The sequence below is a fragment of the Antennarius striatus genome, chromosome 9 (genome assembly GCF_040054535.1).
Source record: "Antennarius striatus isolate MH-2024 chromosome 9, ASM4005453v1, whole genome shotgun sequence".
Classification (NCBI taxonomy): Eukaryota; Metazoa; Chordata; class Actinopteri; order Lophiiformes; family Antennariidae; genus Antennarius; species Antennarius striatus.
This window is the reverse complement of record NC_090784.1, coordinates 19,606,815-19,631,887: the sequence shown is the minus strand read 5'-3', so window position 1 is coordinate 19,631,887 and position 25,073 is coordinate 19,606,815. Positions and strand designations below refer to the sequence as shown.

The 25,073-nt window shown below is 42.5% G+C and overlaps 1 protein-coding gene across 2 annotated transcripts; it reads left to right on the top strand.

Moving 5' to 3' along the window:
- Window positions 1–401: 401 nt before the first annotated feature.
- Window positions 402–24,519, top strand: fhl3a (four and a half LIM domains 3a). 2 transcript variants are annotated; one of them, XM_068323952.1, is made up of 6 exons: window positions 402–730; window positions 20,227–20,391; window positions 21,285–21,459; window positions 22,488–22,657; window positions 22,783–22,969; window positions 23,108–24,519. In XM_068323952.1, exons 2-6 carry the CDS (start codon window positions 20,236–20,238, stop codon window positions 23,257–23,259), a joined length of 840 nt encoding a protein of 279 aa, XP_068180053.1. In that variant the 5' UTR covers window positions 402–730; window positions 20,227–20,235; the 3' UTR covers window positions 23,260–24,519. The 2 variants fall into 2 exon arrangements, with proteins under 2 accessions (XP_068180053.1, XP_068180054.1); XM_068323953.1 differs by lacking the exon at window positions 402–730 and adding an exon at window positions 6,424–6,447.
- The last annotated feature ends 554 nt before the right edge of the window (window positions 24,520–25,073 follow it).

Genomic DNA, 25,073 nt, shown 5'->3' with positions numbered 1-25,073 from the left:
CCCTTGATCTACACATTCAATTTAATTCCTGCACGCGTTCTAACCCTAACCCTTTCATCAAGTGTCACAAAAATCATCCCATTCGTTTCTTCACAAAGTTAATGGATGGCAAAATAAGGTTAAAAAAAAAAAAGCTAATGGTAATGTTAAAATAAGCTTAGGACTAGTTTTTATACCAACCAGGTAAAAATATATTGTATATATCACCAAAAATGTTTTAAAAATTAGTTTAGAATTGTATTTTTAATTCTCAGTAGTCATCAATAAAACCTAAATCTAATAGAACAGACAAAATTAAGCAGACAAAGGCCCCTCCTGGAGGCTCCCATCACACTCCTCTTCTCCCTGCTCTCGTTTGAAGTTGTTGGAAGGGGGAGGGAGGAATAGTTTTTTTTTTTTTTTTTTTTTTGGAATGGGGGGGGGAGGCGGGATTTTGTGACTCACACTCTACTTCCTCAGTAGTAGAACAAATGTAGCCGGCGAGCTGAATCACTCTGCGCCGGAGTGGTTTTGACTGCTGTCAGGAGAAACACGCTGAAGCCTTCCTGCTGGCGGGCGACGCTCTAAAGCCGCCGGAGCCGCGACCTTCAGACTGATCCCGGTCCAGACCTGAGCGAGGGTCTGCTCACAGGGAGGAGGAGGAGGAGGGAGGAAGAGGAGGTGGTGGTGGTGGTGGAGGTTTGCAACTGTTGCTGCAGAAGGTACCTCCAGACTTCAGACGTTACCCCCGGTAGGAGTTGTCTCCCTCTTATTTCATTTCTTTATGTAAACAGATATCTAAATTTAACCATCTCACTGTTAACCTACTTTTAGTGGATAAATTGATTGAACAAAAGTGATTTTATCTTCAGATGGCAGAAGGAAAGGCTGAAGTCCGTTATCTTTAATGGCTGTAATTAGTAGTACATTAGTCACAAGTGGATCTATAACCAATGAATCTATAATTTATTTATTTATTTGTGTATTTATTAATTTCGTCTTGGTGGTGGTGGGGTAACTTTCTGTAATTCATATCCTCATTGCTTCGTAGACTGTTTGGCAATAAATCGGCAATTTCTAGGGATTAAAAGTGAGTTTGAGTTTTGACATCACACAAGACTTAATACTTCACACCTTAGTCAAACACGCTTCCTGGGGAGAGGACTGCAAAATAAAAGCCTGACTAAAGAAGACTCATTTCCTGTGATAAGTGTAAGTGTCTGGACATTTTCTGTGTCTGGGTTGGGTTGGGGGTTTTTTTTTTGGTTATGTCTATTTCTAATCTCAGTTTCACACCTGCTCTGATTTCCAGTGAAATTGTAGCACACATGAAGAAATACCAGCTTATTGAAGGTGGGGGCTGTATTGGACAGTGTGGCCATGTGGAGGAAAGGAACAACTGTTGTGTCTCAGCAGCTCCCAGCTGATCGGTGCTTGAAGGCCTCAGAGAGCAAAGTCCCTCGGGCTAAACTTGTCTTTCCGTCAGGAAGTGGGATATGGCAAAGTGTGTCTGGGAAGGGTGTGTCTGTGCTGCAACCTCTTGGTATGTTTTGGGTGTCCATCATCATCATCATCATCATCGCAGCTCATAGTAGTAGTGTCAGCCTCGTGACGGTTTGCCTGCTCTATTTGTCTGTGTTGCGTCATCTGGGTGCAGGGAGCGTTGTGGTGTTGGAATTTGCCGAAAGGAAAATTTGATCAGCATCTCAAATGGATTTACAGAGAAAGAATAGAGAGGAAAATCTTTCATAAATGACTGTGTTGTTTTGTTGCTGGTTAAAAATACACCGGAAAGGGATAGGGCTGGAAGACAAAGTTGTTCAAATGTGGCTGTAATGATGAAACCTTGTATGATTTTGCGTCTCATTGGCATCAGGTTGTGATCACTCCTTACAGATTGTTTTTACACACACTGTAACAAGCAGAAATAAACCAGCCCGTAAGCCAGTCATTAAGTCCTCTTTAGCATCTGCCTTGACATTTCATGTATTTGTTTGCTTTCCTCCAGTTCCTCCCTGTCTGTTTCATTGACCGTGGTCACATTCTTTGGAGGTCTCAGTGTTTTCCAAAGGTTAGCCCCGCATGGCGGTTGGACCCCAGCCAGCTCTAACTGCGCTGGGACTGCAGCTAAATAACTCTGACTGGTTGTGGCTGCTTTTATGGGTTGGCATTGTCTGAAACCACGCCAACGATAATGATGGAGTTGGTGGTCAAGTGGTTGCAGGTGGTTAGGGAGCAGAATTTAGCAAAATTGAAGCAGTTCTCCTTTGTCTTTGTGCAGCTTTTCAACCCTTCTCTGGTGTTTCACAGGGCGCTGGTAAGTTTGCATTGAGGCTTTCATGCAAAATTCCCAACTGCTGGTTACATGTGATGATTTTTATGTTGCGTTCTGGATCAGTTCGTCACACCCTAAAGATACCAGGGTCTCTCTCTCTCTCTAATCATTAACTGCTGTACTTACTTAACACAGCTACTAGGGTGCATACCTTGTCTTCACGTCATTCCATGCAGAATTAAATGCAGCCTCTGCTCAGGCCGATTAAGAAAATGTCACATCTGTGTTACATATGAGACCAAAAAAGGGAAATTGAGACTCTTTCTACTGTGGTGTTCACACAATCTGTCTGGCACGCTTTCGTGCACTTCTGTGAGCCGTTCTATTGGATACTCTGAGGATCGTGTGACTTCAGTTGTGCATATTCTCTTTTTTTGGTTTTGTCATACGTGCATCTTCAGGTCTTTCCTCTTCGCAGCCAGGGAACCCCCCCTCCAATGGCTTCTTCAATAGACTGTGGGGGCACGTGGCTGGCAGCAGGAGCTTGTCTGGATTCCCAGAAAGGGGGGGGAAGTGACCTCAGATTTCCTGTGTGGGGATTGCCAGGTGCTGTGGTGTTATTGTGAGGGGCGCAGGACTTCCTCCATGGATGCTTTGTTGGTAAACGTCTGAAACTTGATCTTTTGAGCCAGGGCCCCCCCGTAGGAGGTAATTTGCCCCTCTCACAATCCGGTCATCCCGCCTCACTTTCTGCAGGTCTCTTCTCTCTCACCCTGTCTTTGCACTCTCTTCCACGGCATTCGCTCTATCTGACATTTTGCGTAAAGCGAGCATAAACTTTATATAGGCTGCGAAGAAGTGTAAAAGGTAACTTACTGTGCTAATGGGGTAATTACATCTTCAAGACATACAATTACAGGTCTATGCCTACCACTTACATGCTCCTCTCAAAGGAAGTCCTGTTTTCAAAGGAAATACCAAGTTGTAAGCGCAGAACTGCAGATGCCACCAAACTACACGCTTACTAGTTTTATGCTAACTAATTATATGTATTATAGAAGAGCGAGACAATGTTTTACTTCACTCCACCTTTCACTCGGCCCAGTCATCTTTTCCTATTGTCTCCGGTTATGTTTATTACACATTGATTAATGATACCCTCCTTTACCTATCAGTGTTTGCTTAACATATCTCACTTGAAACAGATGTTTGGGTGCAGGAAATCCATCGATTCACTTCTGCATCATCACATTCTGTCATCTTACAAGAGCCTGCTGTTGAAACATGTGAGTCAGTCATGACTGCATTCACCCTCGTCTTACTGTAGGAGGAGAGGGTCATGTGCCAGTAGAATTGTATGGCAGAAACAAATCTGTGGGAACTGAAAGAAATAGTGTGTTGCAAAGCTCGCAAAGATTACCATCTCCACCACCACCTCTGGTCTAACCTGCCTCGGGTGGTTCTTGGAAACAGACACCCAGATGAACCTGTTGGTATTTCCTTTAAACTATCTCACCTGTGAAAGTCTCTTTGCCAAAAATGACACACTACTTCTAAAATTGCTGTTTTCACAGTAATATGTCTGTTTTAAAAAGCTAAAACAGTACATTTCTGCACAAGGAATAATTGTCACGAAGCAGACCATAAATAAGTATCATGGCTTGAAATATTTTGTCAGCAAATTGGCCTCCAAAACCAACTAGGCAAGCTGCATCAAGCAGTGGAGAGAAGGGACGATTGAGAAGGGAAGGACCAATTTAAAGACTACAGACAAATTGCAGTGGTTTTTAAACATCTGCTAGGGAAATATGTATTATGAATACTTAGAACTAATGATAATGTTGGGCTATGGCTAATGGCTAAATCACAAGATGACCTATATATAATGGAGGAGGAGAATCTTGGGTGCGAAGAATTCCTCCAGAATACTGGGGTAAAAGGAATTACGATCTCTGCTAAAAGACATGACAGTGAAGAGCTGTGGCTTAAAAGTCAAGTCATGCTGTAAGACCACATCTTCATATCTATCATGGAAGAGTGATCTACATCTGATGTGATTGTAATCATTTGTAGACTCTGTAAAAGATCACATACCAACCCTCCCTGGCACTTTGAATTGGAACTTGTTATATAAAATAGCTACAGTATGAGGCTCTCTGCAGTAATTTAACAGAAAGCTTAACTGACAAGACTGTTTTTATATCTATGGGACTATCAATGACGTCAGCTCTCCCAATGGTCGTTCTCTCACACTGGTTTAATTGGGCAATTATTTGAGGCCATGTGGCAAGCGGTTCTTAACGACACTGTGATACACAGCAGGCCTCAAACAAGGCAACAATGCCTCAGGCTCAAAATGTCACCTTTTTCAAAACACTGTAAACCCTCAGAGAGATTGGGCAGTTAAAGTATTTCTCCACAGCAATATTCTAGCAGATCTCTGTTCTCACAACAGTTATCCAGGAAAGGTAATTGAGTCTTGGCGCAGCGTACGAGCGTTGTTTGTTCCACCATGCCACCCCTGCTGCTGTGTTAGTTGTGTCTTTATATGGCTAGTAACTTCAGTTTGCCACAGTGCCAACTGGATTTATGTTGATTGCTTTCTGAACACTTAATAGGGTTGGCTTGCACATTTTTTCAGATGGGGAACACAGTGTGAGACGTCGTGGCTGAGAAAGCGCATTCGTGGGAGAGAATGTGTGTCATGGCATAGTGTCTTTGTTCGGTATGTGCACATTTTAATTCAAATATGGTATCTGTGTTGCACAACTGTCTCCCAGGGATGAATCAGAAGCACCCCGGCGTGTTGGGACTGCATGAAATGCTGTTACTTGTTCAGATTAGATGTGTATTATCTTGTCACTGATAAACACAAGACTGTTTATTTGGAAGGCAGCTGTGAGCGAGAGCATTCCCCTCGCTGAACGTAAACACTATTAAAATGCCTGTTCTGCGTAACGAAGCCAGCGAGCGATCAAAGATGTGACTCCTTACAGCATACCTCTCGCATCATTGTTCTCTATTTGACTTTAACTCATTATTTATGGTTCGTTTTACACAGGCTCACACTTTGTCTCACCCTCTGACTTTTGTCTCAATAGTTTCGTTGGAAAAACAAAAGTGTCTGCTGGAGTGAGACAGGCTGAGACAAGCCAGACTTGCTTCATACGCTAAGGTGTGGATTTATGTCAGTCACAGAGAAGAGTACACTTGGCATTGCTCGGGCACACACTTTGGCACTAATTTATAAGGTTGTCAAAGTTACGTTGAGTAGGACTAGGAAGTTTTTGCCCTCTTTTACTTCCTGCGTTCTGTCACACCTTCATAGGACACTTCATGGCCTCTTTCGGTGCCGTGGAGGAGCCATAAATGGCAGAAAGTGTCCTTGCTGTGGCTATAAAAGGCCGCCTGTTCCTCAATGAGAAGATGATGCTGATTTATGACAGTGACAAGCAAAGGAAAACTAAGGAGAGATTTCTTGGCTTCACCATTTGAAGTTAAGCGAGGGAATGAAACGATGGAATTGAGCGAAGAGCGGTCTTGAGCATCCTAATACTACCTGTGGGTGCATCAGTCAGCATGCTGCCACAGGAAAGTATAATGGAAGACATGGACATGGATAATGGAAGTTGCTACTGCATATAGTTTACCCTGCATGTACCACTTCTCCGCCATGGACAAGTTTGTTACTGCACAAGTAGTGTTTACCCTTATCACAATAAATACCCGCAAGGGAAAACATGTCGCAACTTCCCCAAAGCACGCGGCATCAGCGCTCATTCACCTTTTAAAATCAAAGTTCTTGAACCGTGGTACAATGAGATCATAATGGTGAGGTACTGCATTGTTTGACAGCATGTTGAAAACCCAGCAGATCTCAATGAGCACATGATGTCTGTGGTAATCGGTTTTAATTCAGCCCAGAAGGAGATCAGAGCATTTTGTATTTGACATAATTAACAAATGACTTAGACTATTGATGTCAGATTATGCCGTCCTTGTTGTTTTAATTTGACTATATTTACACTATTCATGTGGTGTCAACAGACCCTTGAACATGCAAATGCAGCTGGTGCGTTTTATAAATGAGGAGGATAACTTTCCGTTTCATGATGAACTGAACAGAATTGGGGACAATCAATCAACAAGTCTACGGAGATGCACCCCACAAAGACAGTGACGACAGGCAGAAGGTATGTAATGAAAAGTTCTCCAAAAGCGACTGGATCAATGTAACAAAAATCCAAACCTCAATTTTGACCTTTGTCCATATTTTCCGTTGGTAAATTACCTTTAGATGAAGCAGAAAACAGTCAGGGTATGCCGATTTTGTCACTCCAACAGAAACTTGCATAGCGAGGCAATTCATTGCCTCATGCATTCATTGCCTGGCTTCACTGACTTTGCACATTGAGAATGTGAGTAATATGGTCAGAGGACTACCATAAAGCAATGAGGACCTCCAAGAAGCAAAGCACTGCTACCAAAGCTTTCACCATTCGTGTCATTAGACTTAATTGCGAGACGTGGATCATCTTCACTTGCATGGCAGCGGTTTGGGTTTGAATGGGCGGATGTTGCTCAAAAGATGAATTTCTGTTGTAGACAAGTCCACAACCACAACCAACTTGTTTTACCATCTCTGAACAAACCACTGCTTAAAATATGAAGAAGAAAAAAGCTGCGGAAGCTGTCTGTCCACAACAGGCCCAAAGCAGCCAACGTACTAACACAAAAACGCACTCGGCAAACTTCAGTTATGACAAGAAAAGCAACAGATGGCAAGACGTAAACACTGACCATATCACAGTGCAGTTCTGACGTGAATTCTTCAGTTGAAGTAAATAAGGGATATGTAATTTCCTAGAGCGTGTTTCCATGGTTTGGCTGACACCACAGTTCACTGATTACAAAAACACCAATGTATATTCATAAATATACTTTATTACATACCATACCCGCCTGTCTCTCTCTGACAGCTGGAAAACACATATGCAGGGACACCAAGGGCACTTGCTGCTGCTCACATGGTATAGCAATATATACACAGATGGCACAGACATGTAGAAGAGCAGGATCTTAGTGTAACTTTAATTTAGTTTCATTTGATGAGGAAAAATAACAGATGTCTGGACCTCATTGCTGTTATTTGTAGCTTTTAAAAAAAGCACATTTCTCTGTCCATAGAAAAGTCCTTCATCCTGACATCCATAACCTATTATCATCTGGGGCATCACTAAAGAAACAGCAGACCCTACTTAGTGAAGTCGTAACTTAGGTGTAGATTACATTCCCTGAAGTTGAAGATAGCGCAGTGTATTTTGTCTTATCTGAGAATTAGGAGTTTTAGATCTCTTCAGTTATACCGAAGCCATTCCTGTGATGTTGGAGGATTTATGTGAAGGATATCTCCATTAAGACTGGCAGCATTATGTAGAGTATAGATTTCAGGCAATACGGCAAACTACATACAGATATGCTGCAAGACTTTATGAATACCGGTAAAGTGCAAGTGCAAGACGTGTCTACTACCAATCTACAAACTGAGCCAAATTAATGTGATGTTTTAAATATAATAAGAAAAGGTGATGTTTTTGTGTGAACCTTAAATTAAAACCACAGGATGGTATGAAGGAAGGTGTAATGATAGTTGTAAATATGGTCATGAATTGTCCCACCTCACTAACTGCTGCAGAGAGCTGCACATTCTGTTTACTCAAATCCACTCAAAGCCTGGTAAACATCACCGAGCTGTTTTCTACTTTGGTTTTCCTAAGGTCCTCCACGCATTTGCAATTCTATCATTGGATTAATGGGCCTAAACAGTGGGCTTCAAACAAAATCAAATCAAATGTTGGCAGTGGAAATTAGATCAATGGGTAAAATAGGGGCCAGACAGTGAGCAAAGCACAGCAGAGGGCCAATGACACAAGCACCATGACTTCACTGTGGAAGAATTCAAACCCCCCTTAAAAACCCTCATCCCATCACACGCTTTCTCAGTGGTGAGTGGAAACTGTTCAAGGTTTAATGATTGGTGAAGAAAAAAATGGTGTCCTACAGCAAGAGAAGTCATGCCGGATGATGATCACAGTCATTGGTTACACGTCATGCTTGTGGTGATCTGTCAAGGGAGTATCGCTGCATCTCAGCGCTGGCTGAGAGTTGGTGCCGTGTAGCTTTCAACCTTCATCTATCAACTGCTGGATTGAACTAGTGCAATAATGGAGGCAGAGCCATATATCCTGTTAATTTACACAATGTGAGGTGCACATTTACACACTGCCTGATCGATGAAAAGCCCGTGGAACGGCGACAGGAACCTTGTACCTTCAAAAAGCTTCTCACTTTGTTTGTGTCTGTTTTGTGTTCAGCGCTCTTCCCGGAGTCTCTTGGAGCCAAGGGTTCTATATAGGAAAAAGAGGCAGGGCAAAAGCGGAATGAGGTCGCGCAGGAGTTGCGGTTAATAGATTGAAAGAGATAGACAGGGCTGCTTGGGAAGCAACATAATTCAACAACGCTATCAGTGTTTACTCAAGCACCTGTTTTCGCGTCGTCTCTCCATTTAACTACAGATGGGACTTTTTGTCACTGATAATGAATTAGGTGGTGAAGATGAATGGTGTTTTGCATGGCTGCATGATAAAGAGATCCTAGTGTGTGACACTGAGAGATAAAGACCTGACTGATTACAGCTCTTTCCTGGCAAAGTCAAAGAACTAGCTGTTACTATTAGGATTTCTAAACTTGCAGCTCTTCTCGAGACTTGAATGACCCTCAGATAAATCTACTGACTAACAACCAATTCTTTGATTCCAATGCTATCAGTTTTTTGGTGACACTCAACTGTTCTCCCATTCTGATCCAATCAAATCTTCATTTCTGTCATGATGGATTTCCTCATGACCTACAGGCTGTCATTTTGCCATGCAATCCCAATCCTCGTAACCTGGGTGAACTGAAAAGATTAAAATGACAAGTAAGGATCTGAGCCTAGACTGGAAGATAGCAGAGAGAGCGAGAAAATGGTTGGTTGGTGAGTGACTAGTGGAGATGGAGGGCGGAGACGGTCTTGGGACGCATGGCGGCATGATTTATGAACACCTTTTGATGTGAGCTCATTCCAGCCACAAGGCCTGCGTGCTGCATTTCACTGCAGCGACATTATGCTGGCGGTTCAGGGAGGTGGATAAATGACCCTCGGGTCACTGATCTTCACTAGTGTAGCACAGACTTATGCATTTCCCGATTATGTGGCAATTCATCAGTGTGTTTGGTTTCCATCAGGCAAAAAGGAGCCGCTAGGACATCCAATGGTCGTCTGACTCACTCCATAGTAAACCTCCTTGGAGGTCAAAGCAAACAGCGCGCATAGTAAAGACGAAAAGGAGGTAGTCCCTCTTTCGGTTCCTAAATACTGGGTCAAGAGAGATATATTCCTGCAGAGCCCTGCCAGGTTTTTTTCGGGGGTGCATTAGTGTATAAGCAGTGAATAAGCAAAGCTTCCATCTTCTGTTCTTCCGGTGAGGATTGGGGACTGGGCAGCGTTGCTGTACAGTAGTCAGTCCCTGTGCCTCAATCTGGTTTAAATTCATTGACTATTTAATGTTTCAGGATTGTTATAACCAATATCTTCCTACTTTGTTTGACACTCATTTCCTGAATAAATCTGATTGTTTGATCTCATGGCCTTCATTCATGTTAACAGAAATTCTGGGGATTCTGCATAGCTCTAATTATGCTGGATGGGAAGTCCCCCAAAAGAGACTTGAACAAACTGCTCACTGTGCTTGTGCTTGCTGCACAAGTCGCCCAATTCAGCTGCTTTGTTTGTTATTTTGTTTGATCCCTTTATTTAGCCTGGGCTTTGTGCATTTGCATGTAATACACTACTGTAGATGTGCGACTGCTGCACAGGTGTGTCACCATCTTAGTGTGTTTATACATAATACACCTGTTTTTCATTCTGACTGTGTTTTGACGAATGTTTATGGCGGTCACTTTGAGAAGTCCCAGAAATGTCTCTGTTTTGGGAAACAGGAAGAAGTACAGTACGCTATGTGTGCATACTGGCTCGGACTCCTGGTTTTTATCTATGCCACAGTGCTGGTGGGGGGTTGTTGCCCCAGGAGGAACTGAACTCATGTTTGGTTCACACATCACAGGAAAATGGTGCAAAATGGTGTTTCAGAGGTCAACCTGCATCATTAGATGATCAATCTAATGGTGTGTGGTGTTGTAAAGTACACATAATAGAAGTAATAGTTAGGTAGTTTCATATTTAATGTATTAATGTAGTGTAATTGTTTCCTGAGTAGCTAAAAAAATGCAGACAAATGCATTTTGTCATTCCTGGGTTGTGTTTCCAGTCAGCATTAAGCAGAATGACCCGAGCATCTCCGTAAAGAGGTTTATGGTTCTCGGCATGAGGACACTGTTTACCCGTTGCCCCGGAGATTTGCTGAGGATTTGCTGCATGTACTGGAAATGATTTCTCAGATATTCATCCCTGTCATTTTTACATTTGGCTGGTGCCCCACAGTTTTCTAGGCTAAGGTAATTCTTCTTTTTTTTTTGCATCAATTCTTCAGGGTCACAAAGACAGACATGGAGAGATGTGAGTATTTTGGTCTGCTGAGGTTGCTGCAGATCATTTGCGCAGCTGTTGTCGAGAATGTAGTTTGTTTTTTCTGCTCATAATACCAATGAAAGCACCCAGCAATTGGAAATATCCTCATGCTTGTAACAACACGCTGAATATTCATTTCTGGGGATGATGGGACGTGAGCTTGAAAAAAAAAAACCCTTCTTGTCTGGGCATTAACCTCAAGGTCAGGTGTGATCACTGTAGCCACGAGCCACAAGTCTGAATGAGTTATAAATAATTGCTAGCAGTTGTGGATGTGTAATGTGCAGTTGTGTTAGGCATGCCCATTTTGCTGAGGGTGCAGACCGTGAAACCTTAACCCTCCTCCTTGATGTCCGGGATAGTCGTGTTGACTCAGCAACATTAGGAGACCACCTGGGAATAACCAGTCTGTGGTAGCCATTTTGTGTCTTTTGGTTCACTGTTAGCCCACATGTTCAGTCCCTGTGGGTTACCAATAGTGATTAAGCCAGAGCATAATCAGAAGGGGCAGGACACCTTTAAGTCAACCCTAGCGATGAAGTCACTATCCTCATTTTTATTGGGTTCAATCATTTCATGGATCAGGGCTTGGCATTGTGAGTATTTCAGTTAGGGTTGCCCCTAAAGTTGGAATTGTGTAAACAGGAAAAATATTTAATGAGTGCCGCTAATCCGTTCTAATCACTCACCACAGTCAGAGTAGTGTGCCCTGTGGTGATGCAGTTGGTTACAAGTTGGGAAAAGGTGAGCAAGACAATGTGATTTCCTCAGGATATAAGCATGTTAAAATCACATCAGGTATTGAATAGAGTTGTGTAAATTATTTTTAATGAGTGAAAGAATAGGGTGTCTGTCTGTGTGTGTTTGCTTGTCTGTGTGTTTGATGAGACTGTGATGACACATCATTGGATTATTGCCTCGATGGTGTCTGAAGTGTAATTAACCATTTTTAATCTTGCAAGAATGAACACACCTTTCTTGAGAAGACAGAAGTCAGGTAATATTTTCTTTCTCTGTATCAACTTACTTATTAATTGTTTGCTGACTGAAGACGGATACATTTGAACATCTTGAAATGTTATTATAAGACTTAGAATTAGTGTTTTATATAAACACACACCATGAAATTATGGGGGAATTTCCCCTTCTTTTCATCGATGACTGACGCATTGTTGGAGTTATATCCACTGAGACCGCAAAACTTTTGCATGCAGCACACATTTCTATCAAAGTTCAACAAAAATACATTTGACCATAACAGAAAAGAAACATCAACAGCTGGTTTTATATAATATCAAGAGCGTCGCAATATCCTTGCACAATCCGATTTCTTGTTCAAGTCCAAAGCAATGGCTCAAAAGGCACGTGCTTCAAATCCATATTAGGACCTGTGCAATTCAAAGAAGTCCAAATTGGGCCCATGTCTCTTGGCTCCAGCAGTTTGGAAAAGCTTGTTTTATTTATAGGAGCAGTGCAGAGGTAATTTTCCATCCTGGTGACATGCGAGACATTTGTCTTCTGACTGCCTGGTCTGTAGCAAAGGCTCAAAGATACAAGAAAAAAAACTTCATATTTCTGTTAGTAGAAGTTGCATCAGAAGGCCTCTTTCGGTTCCCCTCTGGAGGCTGGTCTTCTGTAAACAGTATCCTCTCCAGGGGGCTCGCAAACCAGCAACTGAGTCACCCATGATGCGAGTGAAAGTACGCTGACCTCACTGCGCATACTTCCCATTCAGCCCAGTTATAAACCGAGGTTGCTTATGTTAATCACGGCATGTGTGTTAGGCGGGATGCTTTAAGAGTATGCATAAAAAATTTTTTTTTTAAAAAAAGAACATGCAGGTCCTCGGTTTTCAGCAAAACAAAACAGGTGTCAAAGCTCAGATGAATCACCGATTAACATGGAAGGCTTTAGATTTCAAAGGGATGGTCTATCCCTTGGATCACATCACAGGGAGGATGTGAATTATAAGGACAATGACTAAGATAACCATTTTTGGGCACAAATCAGCCCTGGGAAACTCTGGAGTAAATGGGTTTCTGGGATTGATGATTGTGTTTGTTTAAAAGAGAAATAATATACTCTTCCTCTTGTAAGTCTGCACAGAGGCCTTAGAAGAACCCTGCTCAACTTATTTATTCTAAAGTCAGGGGCCACGCCAGAAGTAGTGACATCCCTAGAAAATCTATCTGCTACCCTCCACCACTGCCGGTTTTCCTTGCATGTTCTTAAGTGTGAGGATACAATTTTCATCCACTATCAATCTCTTTAACTCCATTTGCCTGCTTTCTTTGCCTTTCCTCTCTTCTCACCAAACCGTTCACCTCCCCCTCAAAGACCAAACTGCAGACCGTCAAGATCTCTTTTTTTCTTACTTGCTTTCAAGGTTTGCTTTTCTCTTTTCTCACTCTCGCTCCAGTTATCCCTCTGCCATCTAAACATTTACCAGCAAAATGTCGGCAAAGAGAAAGAGAGGGGAAAAAAAAAGAAAAGACAACCTTTCTCGCATTCTCCAAGCAGTGACTCTCCAAAAAACCTCCACTGGCACTCAGGAGTTGACTGCATAGTTTCCCTCAATGCAAACCAGATGTGAAGCACTAACGTATGGCAGCATTTTTTTTTTCTTCAAAAGAAGACAGATGTAGGCCAAAAATGTAGTCTTTTGGCCATCCTTGCACAGCGATTTAAAAATAAATTCAAAGTCATTCCCGAGTTCCAGACTTTCCCTCTTGGCGGTTGGGACGCAAACTGCATAAAACGATTGCAATGTTATTGTTTGGTGTCGATGGGGTATTCTGGAACATTGTGATCGAGACGGTCTTGTGGAAGTTGACGGATGAGATGTGACAGCGCATTTTTTCATCTGTAGGATACTTGCCAGCACATCCTCGAGGATGGGTATGCCAGGTAACTGTCAGATTAGGACAAATTGATGTTTTAAGTATAACCAAACATACGTCAGTGCAGGATTGAGCTGTGCTTTTGTTTATTGCTTATATATATATAAATCACTACACAAAATCCTCAATAATCGTAGGGTCCACAGGGCTTGGCGTACCATTCCTTCGGCCCATCTGCTATTCACTCACAGCTTTCCTCTAATGCTGCAGCGAGCGCTGCATGAGGGTACTGAGGCTAATATTAAAAGACATGGAGTCATATCCCTACACTTGCATGACCATTAAAAGTTGCCATGAAGGGACAAATTACAAAGGCCGTGGTGACATTTTCCACTGCAGGTAGTGATTTTCCCCTTTTACGTTGATGATGTCGGCTTTCATTGGAGCCCTCTGTCGCCTCCCACACCGCACCAGGCTGTGTTTAAACGCTCAGAGACAATAACAGGTTAGTGTTCCAGTGTCTGGTCCTGCTGCCTCTGCTCTCTCTCGTCAAGTTTGAACCAGACTCCCCCAAGAGGAGCAGTTTCAGGTGCCCCCTGCTCCACTGACCCAATCCCATTAACTTTAAAGGCCTCGGATCACTGGAAGTTTTAAATGTCATGATGATGATGATAATGGAAGTTTTGGTTTTTCTGGAGTCAGAATCAGCATCACTGCTAAATTAACTACAAAAAAACATGGTACTGTGGTAGAATTCAATCGAGTGAAATAATTTCTTAGGAGCTGAATTAAAATGTTAGCCTGCTTAGTTGTCAATGTGGTAAAATAAGCACATCTGCGAATGAATGAAGCTGCAGCAGTCTCTCTGCTTCATGAGAAATTTCCTCTTCTTCCTGTGATAACATTCATTCCCTCAGTGTGTCCTTTTGATTACCGGATTTCATTGATCTGATGTGGCCAAAGCCAGCAGGAGCTGCACACGAGCATATTTAATTTTCCAACTCTTGCCTAGCGTTAACTGAATGGTTCTGACCACTTTAGAAGGGGGCAAAGAGAGATCAGTCTGGTAGAATATGCAGATCTGAAAGAGTTTCCCCAAGGACCCAACCTCAAGTTGTGTTTACAACAGAATATCTGATCATGTGACACAATAAGTTAAACAAATCTCTGAGCCGTGAAAAAGAAAAAGTCTTGTGCAATTCATGCTTTAGCCTTTTTTGTATTAGTCACCAAATGGAAAATCTTCCACGGTCATGAGGTGGTGGAATAAATAAGATCAGACTTCTCCATCAGCCGTTCTTTAAGTGGCCACTCTGGCGCAAGACATAAATGATCTTCTCTGAAGTGTGTTTTTGTCATTGTGCTTTATTTGTGATACGCTCAACCAAGCTTTCAAATGATATATCTAAGTGTCCTGTGTTTTCCCCATCTCAATGCCAGCCAAGGAGCTTTGCTGTGTTTGGAAGATAACCAGGCAATAGACAGAGGGCAGTGTGACGGCACCCATTTCTCTTTTCCACTAATTCGATTGAAGAACTATCATAGATTTAACCTCTCACTCAGGCCTTCGTTGGCCTCTAAATGTCACCTTCTTCAGTGTTTTCTTTCTCTTTTTCTTTTTTTGTTTTGTTTCCTGTCCTACTGTTCCTTCATTGCTCTCTCCGGGGTTTGCAGAAAAGGAAACAGATCCATGTGTACTTTAATGGGAACTGCTCAACAACAACACACTCCTTCTTCTGGTGTGGGAGTCTATTTGCTGCCAAAAGATTAAACGGTTAAATGTGACCGAGTGGCTTTTGTAGCTCCTTTTTTTTTCTTGTTTGGTAGTAAATCTGACCTGACCATACACGGCATAAATTAACTCTATATTACTTAAAATATGTACTTGGATACAAAAACATAGCAGTCACAACAGGCCTGTAAACAGTTGCCTGATATTGAATACTTTCTTGCCCATAATAAAGCATAGCCACAACCTTTGTGCTGCTTCCCTCTTTGGTAATTAACTACAACTTTTAAAATCATTTGCAGAGGCATCTTCAGTAGACTTACACGCTATTTACAGTCATTTTGTCTTGTCAGGACGGATACAGATACTTCCTCTCTTCCACTTTTTTGCGCGGCAGATAAGGCATTGGCAGTGCCAAAGCCACACAATATATTTATTTATCATTGTTAACATTAGCTGCTGCACTGACTTTCACCTCACGGGTGAAAAATCCTCAAATAAGCATCTGAATTAATCTTACACTTACAGAACCAAAACGTAACCCAAACATTGACTAAATATTGGTATCATTGTGTCACTAGTTTATAGTTATTTGTGAGAGTTTGTGCGGTTTTTTTGTCTTTTTTTGTGTGAAACCATTTATTTTCTTGAAATGCTGTTTGTCGAGTATATTACAATTGAATGAATGTTCTTTGTAGACTATCAACCAGTGCCGATCAGGTTTGCAGAACAGTTTCATTTCAGTCAGACTGTTCAAAAGTAGTCCATTAACACGGCGTTGGTATTCTCTCGTTCAGTGGGTGTCTCCCTGAATGCATCAACAAATGTTGACACTCTTGCTTTGTATTTTCTGGACATAATGTTCTGAACCGCCGCTGACTAATTTATATAATTGGTGTGATTTCACCAAGATAATCTCCCCTCCCAAGGCCATGTTTTCATTTTTAGCCACGCTGACTCATACAAACACACTCATCCTCGAGGTGTCTACATGGCTTGGATCGGGCATTTAAAGGTAACGCGGCATCCGAGTTCTGTTTTTAGTGACACCTGAATGGCATTTCACAATACTCATTACACTGAGCACGAGCTGTAAGGTAGGATTGAATTGCATGAGGACATTACGGGAGAGTATATTTTGCCATTGTCGTCATTTTTCTTGCATAGTAACTGCAGTCAGGAGGATCTCCTTCGTCTGTTGATGTGACATGATGTCAGGTGCTCTGTCTGGCTTCAGTCAAACAGATATTCTACGAGCAGACTTGTAATGAGCGGTAAGGAATGGGGCAGGAACTGGCAGCCTCGTTCCCAGCGGGCCGTGTGGATTGTTCATTTGGAATGAAGCAGAGCGTAAGCAAAGTTTGGGCTGGGGATTAGCAGGCCTGCCTGTGGGACTGGACAGGGCGTCTGCTAGCCTTTCAGTAACCAACCATGACCGTCTTGCCTGGCAACAGCATGCAGTCTCCTTGACCCTGAACTTCACCCCCTTATTACAGTCAGGGAGGGTTGTGATGACTAAAAGAATACAACCTTGACATTCTTCTGCCATCTTAAAGCTGGATGCAAAAAAAAAAAAATTCTAAGTTTAGATGCTTTTCAACATTTCCAGGAAACTTACACTATTGGGTTAAGGACAGAAACCCATGTTTCATGGTTGTCAGGTACGATAAATAAGGTTGTTATCTTGTGTAAACAATGGAAATCAGTCAAATAAAAACCATGTAATAAAAACAAATCATTACGTATGCTACAATTTCTGATTCTCCTCCCTCGTTTTAAGTTGTAAAATATAGTTCCTGAACCTTTTAAAGTTCTGTCTTCCAATCACTATTCCCAAATGGACACTTTATTTTCTTTCTGGGTTGGGTTGCCTTTCCTCTCCAATCTTTCTCCTCCAGGCCGCCAGCTTCATCACGGTTGTTACTTTAAACGGTTTGTCCTTTGATCGTCGGTCAGTTGGAAGTCGACTTTCACACAAACGTCACACACAAGTTTATTTGACTCTCGCAGGGAAGTCGTGCATCCTTCACTCCCAGCTGCTCCTGATGGTAACACAAGGTTTAAGAAAACCAGTGCTTTTTCTGCTGACTTTTATAATAACCCGTATTTAATATGTATTTTTATCTCCATGGATCGTTACAGGGAATGGAATGCACCATTGCCTATATAAAACAGTGATCCCTACTTTGTTGCAGCAGTACTGTAATTAAACTCAGTGATACCGTTCTGGACCATTGTCCAGTGGGGAGGCACAGATTTCCTTGAAGCCAACCAGATTCCCAGGGGCCCGAGTTCAGTCACAGTTCTGGTATTTTGGTATGTTATTAACCCAGATTGGGGTTCTTAGTCACTGGATCCTGGTTATGCTGGGAAGTTACCATACAGATTGGATGATACAGATCCCTGGACGACTCTTCTCTTCTCTTCTCTTCTCTTCTCTTCTCTTCTCTTCTCTTCTCTTCTCTTCTCTTCTCTTCTCTTCTCTTCTCTTCTCTTCTCTTCTCTTCGCTCAGAAAGGTCAGCTTTGGGTCAACAATGTCAGCATGTAGTCAAATCTTCATCCTGACATCATCCCCCTCACTGTGAGATCCCGTGCCTGCGGGAGTTCATTCCAGGTTGTGTATCGGACACACAAAAAGCTGATATTGAGAGCGGATCACTCTGAAATGGAAACACTGCCTGACCTGGAGGTCAAAAACAAGCCCTTAATCTGATTTCTGAAGTACTACATATTTATGTATCAGGCTTTGGAATCTTTGAAATGGAGTGTAGCTTTTTCTTCATCCCCTCTGTGAGTGAGTTTTCCTTCGCTAATCTTAACCCGATTTCTGGCAAACTACTTATTCTGGCTCAAGAACTCGTCTCTCTGGAGACCCTCAAAAACACTTGTAGAGACTGAGACTAGCCAAAGCTGATGTCGGACCAGAGGGGAAGTAACGCAAGCAGGAACGTACTGATTGATCCATTCCAGATACAAGGATGTTGGCTTGTTAGAAATCTGTATCAGACTACTTGGCATTAATTTGTATTTCTGCTAAATCTGAAAGAGTTGCGTGACCTACTTTTTCCGTAGCCGTTCAGTAGTGGATGAAACATGAATTTGGGGAGGGCAATAGGCAGCTGTCTGATTTGCTTTGGAAATGAAAGCTGACATCAGACGTCATAGCTCCGGTTTCGTCTTTGTGAGTCATGCCTCGTCTCGTTCTCTCACCTGGAAAAGCAAAGGCCGTGCATACCTGCGTGGCACTGGAGATAACATTGAAGTCATGTGCTTTCATTCTGCTGACCCAATACTGACGTGTTAATTTAACATGGGCTGATGACGGATTATGTGTCAAAAATACAGAAATTGAGACATTCTCTCAGCACTTTTCTGTCCTCACACTATGACTGTGACGTTGTGCCACAACCTCATATACGTACAACATGTATAAAACCATCACATCTGACACTAATGATGCATCTGTTCACACTTGTCGGACTGTTGAACATTTGCGCTTTCTACTTTATCTGTTGAGGTCACTAAAAAAAGTGGGGGAGGGGTGTAGAGTGGGTTACATGTGCAGGAAGCGATGCTATGGAAACAAAAGCCCTGCCCCTGGGTTAAATCTGAGGACTGGAGGCAGGTGTGTGTTTTAGATCTTGACTTTCTCACCCGGACTCCTTGAAGGCATCTGTCTTGTGAAGGCGCTCATGCAAATGAAACTTGAGTGAGGCAAATGCTTTCTTTGATGATGGATTCTGTGTGATTTGGAACTTTGTTGCTTTAACTGTGTGTTGGTCTGTGGGTGTGTGCTTGTGTGTGTTTGCAAACCTGCTAATATGCTATGGTTCTTGCATTTGCGCATGCATTTCGTTTGTGTGTGTTTGTGTGTGTGTTTGTGTGTAAGACAGGCAGCACATGGTCAGTTTGAAGTTTGATGACTGTATCAGAGGTGATTATAATTACCATGGGTGGTGGGAATGAATTGCCAGCAGCACTCCCTGCCAGAAGCCAGCATCGCTTATCACCGGGCTTTCCTCCAGCCATGCTGTAATGATTTGGCACTCTGATACTGTTTCCATCATGATCTGTCGATATTGCTCCGCCACATTGTTGCGTGCCCAGTCACGATCCAGAATGTACTTCCTGTATCCTCTACTGTGAGTCGTTTACTGTCTTTGGACTTCTGTACCGAAAGGAAGCCACCGGTCAGGCAGTTAGGTTCAAGTGTTTTCACCACTTTTGTTGGTGGTCCACTCTTCCCTCATAAATATTTACAGGTGTGTGTGAAGAGTGAGCTTCTCCAACATCATACTCACTTGAGAGGTAGCCCAGAGCATACCGATGATTTAATCGTTAGGTTGCACATTTTGAACAGTTGACAGCAACAGTAAGGAGTTTGGTATTCGTGGGGAGAAAACCCTGCGCCTGTTTCCACTTTAATCACTCAGCAATAAAATTTAATAGGCATTTTGCACTGCCTCTCTTATCAGCCTCTCTCTCTCTCTTCCACTTTTTCACTCCTGTCGCTCTCTTTCTTTTTCCACTTGCTCCCACTTGTGTAGCACACTTTGTTCAAGCTCACCTTCATCATGAGCCAGAGCATTCACAGTGTAAATATTGGCAGCAAAAGCCTCCAGCGATGTCCAACTGCCCCTCCGGGAAAGGCGACAGAATCCGTCCTTAAGATTCTCCCCTCCCAGCACCCAACTCTCGTCGACATTTGGCCTTTTATTGAAATGCTGCTCACCCAATCTCACTCTCTCTCTTTCCGTGTCTCTTTGCTTACAGAATATTACGATGGCTGACCGTTTCGACTGCGACAACTGCAAGGAATCTCTGTACGGCCGCAAGTACATCCAGTCAGACGACAGTCCCTACTGCATCCCCTGTTACGACAGCCTGTTCTCCAACACATGTGATGAATGCAAAGAGCTGATCGGCCACGACGCAAGGGTGAGGCGCGCCCTTTTTCTTTTTTCTTCTTTTTTTTTTTTTTACATGATCGAACACGCTATTAGCTATCTGCACAGGAGTTAAGATTTTTGTGTTTTTGTGGAATCTTCACACACGCTTCAGCGATTCTGGTAACATTTGTTTTCTGCAGTTGACTGAACCATGCAGCTTTTCCAGACTGTGAGTCACACATCGACAGTTTAAACAAAGATAAAGCACATCAGAAATTAGCCCTAACTAGCATTAAACATGTTCTGCTTTGTTTTGAGATCGCCTTGGTGAGCTAACCCAGCACTTCTGTCATGCTAATGATGCATAATGAATCATTCTAAATGAGGCCTGTTCTATGTGCTTTCTGTGGCGAGACATAGCAAGGGCTAATTTCTACAAAGTCCACGTACGCCAACAGGATCTTTTTTTATCTAATGTTGTTAAAGCGCATGAGGGAATGTCTTCCCTTTCTCCACAATTGAGTTAAAATTTAATCCTCCCTTAATGGAAAACACTAACATGAAGTGGATCATTAAGGTTGACATACGTTACTTACTTACTTAGCCAAGTTTACAGATCGGATCACGTTACGGCATTTAGACGCTTGCTTAGCGAAGAAGGTCAAAGAGTTATTAACACCTTTGTGGGTCATGGGCGATAAATAACGCCACCACTTTTCTTGGCTTTCAATTCGACATCCATGTGAGGCCATTTATTATCAGGAGCATGCACACAGTCCATCCTCCACTGGGGAACTGTGCACATGTCAGGCTGACCCAGACAAATCCAGCTCCTTAGTTGCACTTCTTTACAGTATAATGTGAATAAACATTTGTAAGGGACCCTCACTAATTGCCATGCTTTTTAAATTGCATCATTCTTCCTTCTCATTCTCCCACCAGGAGCTCTTCTACGAGGACCGACATTATCACGAGCACTGCTTCCGCTGTTTCCGTTGCGATCGCTCATTGGCAGACGAGCCTTTCACCAGCCAGGATGACGCGCTGCTCTGCAACGACTGCTACTGTAATGAGTTCTCCTCCAAGTGTGTGGCCTGTGACAAGATCGTCATGCCAGGTAAAGATGACGAATGCTGTGAATTTGTCTTTTTCGTTGCTTTTAAATCCCTGGCTTTGAAATCTTGGAGGAAAGAGTTGACTGAGATCAAATGAAAGAAGGAGTGACTGGTGAAATACTGTATCTTGCACTTTAATGCTTCTAGCAGTGACATATATATAGACTTCACTCATGCGCTAGGCATTAGTCTCATTGCCCCACATTTTCCTTTCCGTACAGTTCAAATTTCATGACAGCCAAGTAACTTTTAAAATTATGGCATGATAAAGTCAAGGAGACAGCGACAATTGAAAAGTATGAAGTAACAGATCGAGTTGATACTGAGAGGAAAAGGGGTTCTAGAGAGAAAGATATGATATGATCAGCGATGACGTTCAGGATCCACCGTTTTTGCAGCAGTCAGAGCTGAATCTCACACTGTAGTTTCCAGTCTGTTTGACTTATTGTGTGTCAACCAGATCTCCAAGGCTGACGGGTAGTGATGATATAGAAGATATAGCGTCAGAAAGTCGGTTGTTTCAGCTCCCTTGTAGCAACTTGCTCAGGCCTCATAAAGCAGTGAGTGACGGGGGAGGAAGAGGAAGCAGATTTTTGCACCTTTTGATTATAAGGTTCTATGGAATATGACCTGAATTAATGGAATGTTCAGAGACAATATATATAAACCGTCATATCATCATGAATTAATCAGCCGGTATAATAAAAAAAATAAAAAAACTCAGAATGAAGAGTAGGTTGTGTGGCTGGGGACAAGGACGGGAAAAATATCCCTCTCTGGAAGGCCTGGTTCCAATTTTCAGCAGTAGGAAAGAAGTGTGCGGCCTCTTGTGTTTTTATTTGAAATAAAATAATCGTTAAAAAATATTTTTATGTGCCTGTGTAATTCAAGTATATTATTTCACAGTTCAATGAAATTGGAACCGATAAAAAAAAAGGCCGACAAAATATTTCTCCTGCACCAAGAAAGCGTCTTACTGCTCCTCGCCCCCCTGTCGGCGACCTGTCATCCTTCTTTCTCCCCCCGCCAGGTACCAGGAAGTTGGAATACGCCGGATCCACGTGGCACGAGGGCTGTTTCATCTGTCACAGCTGCGAGCAGCCAATCGGCTCCAAGTCCTTCATCCCCGATAAGGATGAGCACTACTGCGTGTCCTGCTACGAGGACAAGTTCGCTCCACGCTGCACCCGTTGTAAAAAGGTGCGTGTTTGACCTCGTATGGCGCGGAGTTAAATGAACCATACAGGTACATTGGAAATGGAATACCGCGTGGAAGCACGCTACATGGATGTCCGTATGACTTTTGACCTTTTCATCGTTTTCAGAGCCTGGCCAAAGGAGGAGTGACCTATCGCGACGAGCCGTGGCATAAGGAGTGTTTTGTGTGCACCAACTGTAAGACGCAGCTGGCGGGTCAACACTTCACCTCCAGAGACGATAGCCCGTACTGCCTCAAGTGTTTCGGCAGCCTGTACGCCAAGAAGTGCGAAGCTTGCAGCAAACCAATCACAGGCAAGATTACGTTGTCGTGTTCTGCACAGTAGCATCGATTTGTGCCACGACTGGGGTCTACAAATCGCCCAACAAAGCTTGCAACCCAAGCTTCACACGCAGTTTAATTTCCGTTTCGTTGCTGTTCTTGTCTTCTAGGTTTCGGAGGAGGGAAGTACATCTCTTTTGAGGATCGTCAGTGGCATCAGCCGTGTTTCACCTGCTCTCAGTGCTCCGTTTCACTGGTGGGCGCCGGCTTTTTCCCCGACGGCGACAGGATCTTGTGCCGCGAATGCAACGCCAACCTATAAAGCAGCCATTATTAGCTTTATCCGCCCTTCCCACGACTACCTTCCATCGTTCGTCACAGCATTTCAAGAATTCCAAGTCATTACCAAGAAAAGTAGAGCAGGCTAACAAACGTTCCTTCTCAGGTTAATTTTATATCAAGAGATCGGTTCCTGTCGAGGTCGGATTTTCATCCAGGAGCTAGCCTGTATGGTTTTTTTGGGGTTTTTTTTAATGTTGAATTGTTTGAATGAACAACCACGAAGTTTTACAATTAAACCAAAAAGATGATGGGTTTGTAAACCAAAGTTAATAGAGTGCCTTAAAAATAAAATTACATTATTAAACGTAAACGTATACCTTATGTACCATTAATTTCAGAGGAATGCAAAACGCTAGTCACTTTGCAAATTATTCTTTCATAGTTGACATAAAAGTTTCCTGGTAAAGGTCAGCTCCTAAAGGAAGACATAACTCTGATGCAGCAAAGTGTGTGTTAACTTTACATTGCTGTTGTAATGCTCTTACAGCTGCAGTCTTAAGCATTTTAATTACAGTATGTCAGAAACTGCAAGTAATAAAATTAGGTTGTCATTTTATGATCAATTAAGTCATTTGCACTTTGGATAAGATATTCTTTCGCTATGATGTTATGTGCACATAATGACACAATTAAACAACATGTTAATGTCGTAAATTACACAACATGGCACACAGACCACTTTTTAGTCATGTATCTGCTTTTTTAAAGTTTGCAATAACACTTATTTTACGTAACGTTTCTTCTTCTATTCTCTTTTTTAGCATCTTTTTTTTTTTTTCCATTTGTTGTAATGAATCTTGTTTTGTTTTTTTCTCACCATTGCTCAAAGAGCCAGCATTTATAACCCAAGAGAAGCTCAAGAGAAATGTCATGCATTGTTTGTGGGCGTGTATGTGTGTGTGTGTATGTGTGTGTGTATGCATTGCAGGAGTATGCATGTCTACATCTGCAGCCGTTCGCCTCCATTGTTAATTCGTTGCTGTTAACACTGTAAGTGTTGTTTTGCATTGTTAGTGTGTAACATGTATGTGAAAAAGTTAGTTAAGAAAATACCTGTTTCATTATTTCAGCTTTGATGCTGGTGAGTCAGAGTTGGCAAATATTCATTTAAAGATGGAAAATATGCCGTTGAGGTGATAACAGTATGACTTTACTGTAAAAAAAAAAAAATCATTGATATGGCTGAATTCCACATGTTTAGTGTTATTTGTGAAAGCTTATTAAAATAAATTTACACTGACTGATCTTTGACTGGTAGTTTTATATATCATGTATTTTATTTTATCTTATTTTTTGAGGGGGGATTATAGCAAAATATCCATTACATATTTATGAGGTCATAACTTTATTTCTTTGCTTGTGTTTATTGTCTCAGCCAGAGAAAACCCTCCTGGTGTGTTGAAGAAGCTTTGTGTGTGTGTGTGTGTGTGTGTGTGCGTGCGTGCGCACCCGTGCATGTGTGAACACAGCATATATACTGTTGTTTATGCTGAATCGACTGTTTCATCGCCCTGATCAAGCACACACACACTCAGGCTGCCAAATACTCTCTCTCTCCCTGTGCTGGTGAAATGTCCTTCTCCCTGGCCCCATTTGAGAGTTTTCACCAAAAAAGGAAATGCAAAACTTGTAGCTGCATGGGGGAGGGAGGAGTGGGGAGTAGGGAGAGAAAGAGAAAGAGAGTGCAAGAGAGGGGGGAGAGAGAGAGAGAGAGAGAAAGACGGAAGATGTTCACATCTGGAGTTGCTCCAAGGTACTTTCACTGGGGGGTCAGCTCAGCAGACCACTTTGGAT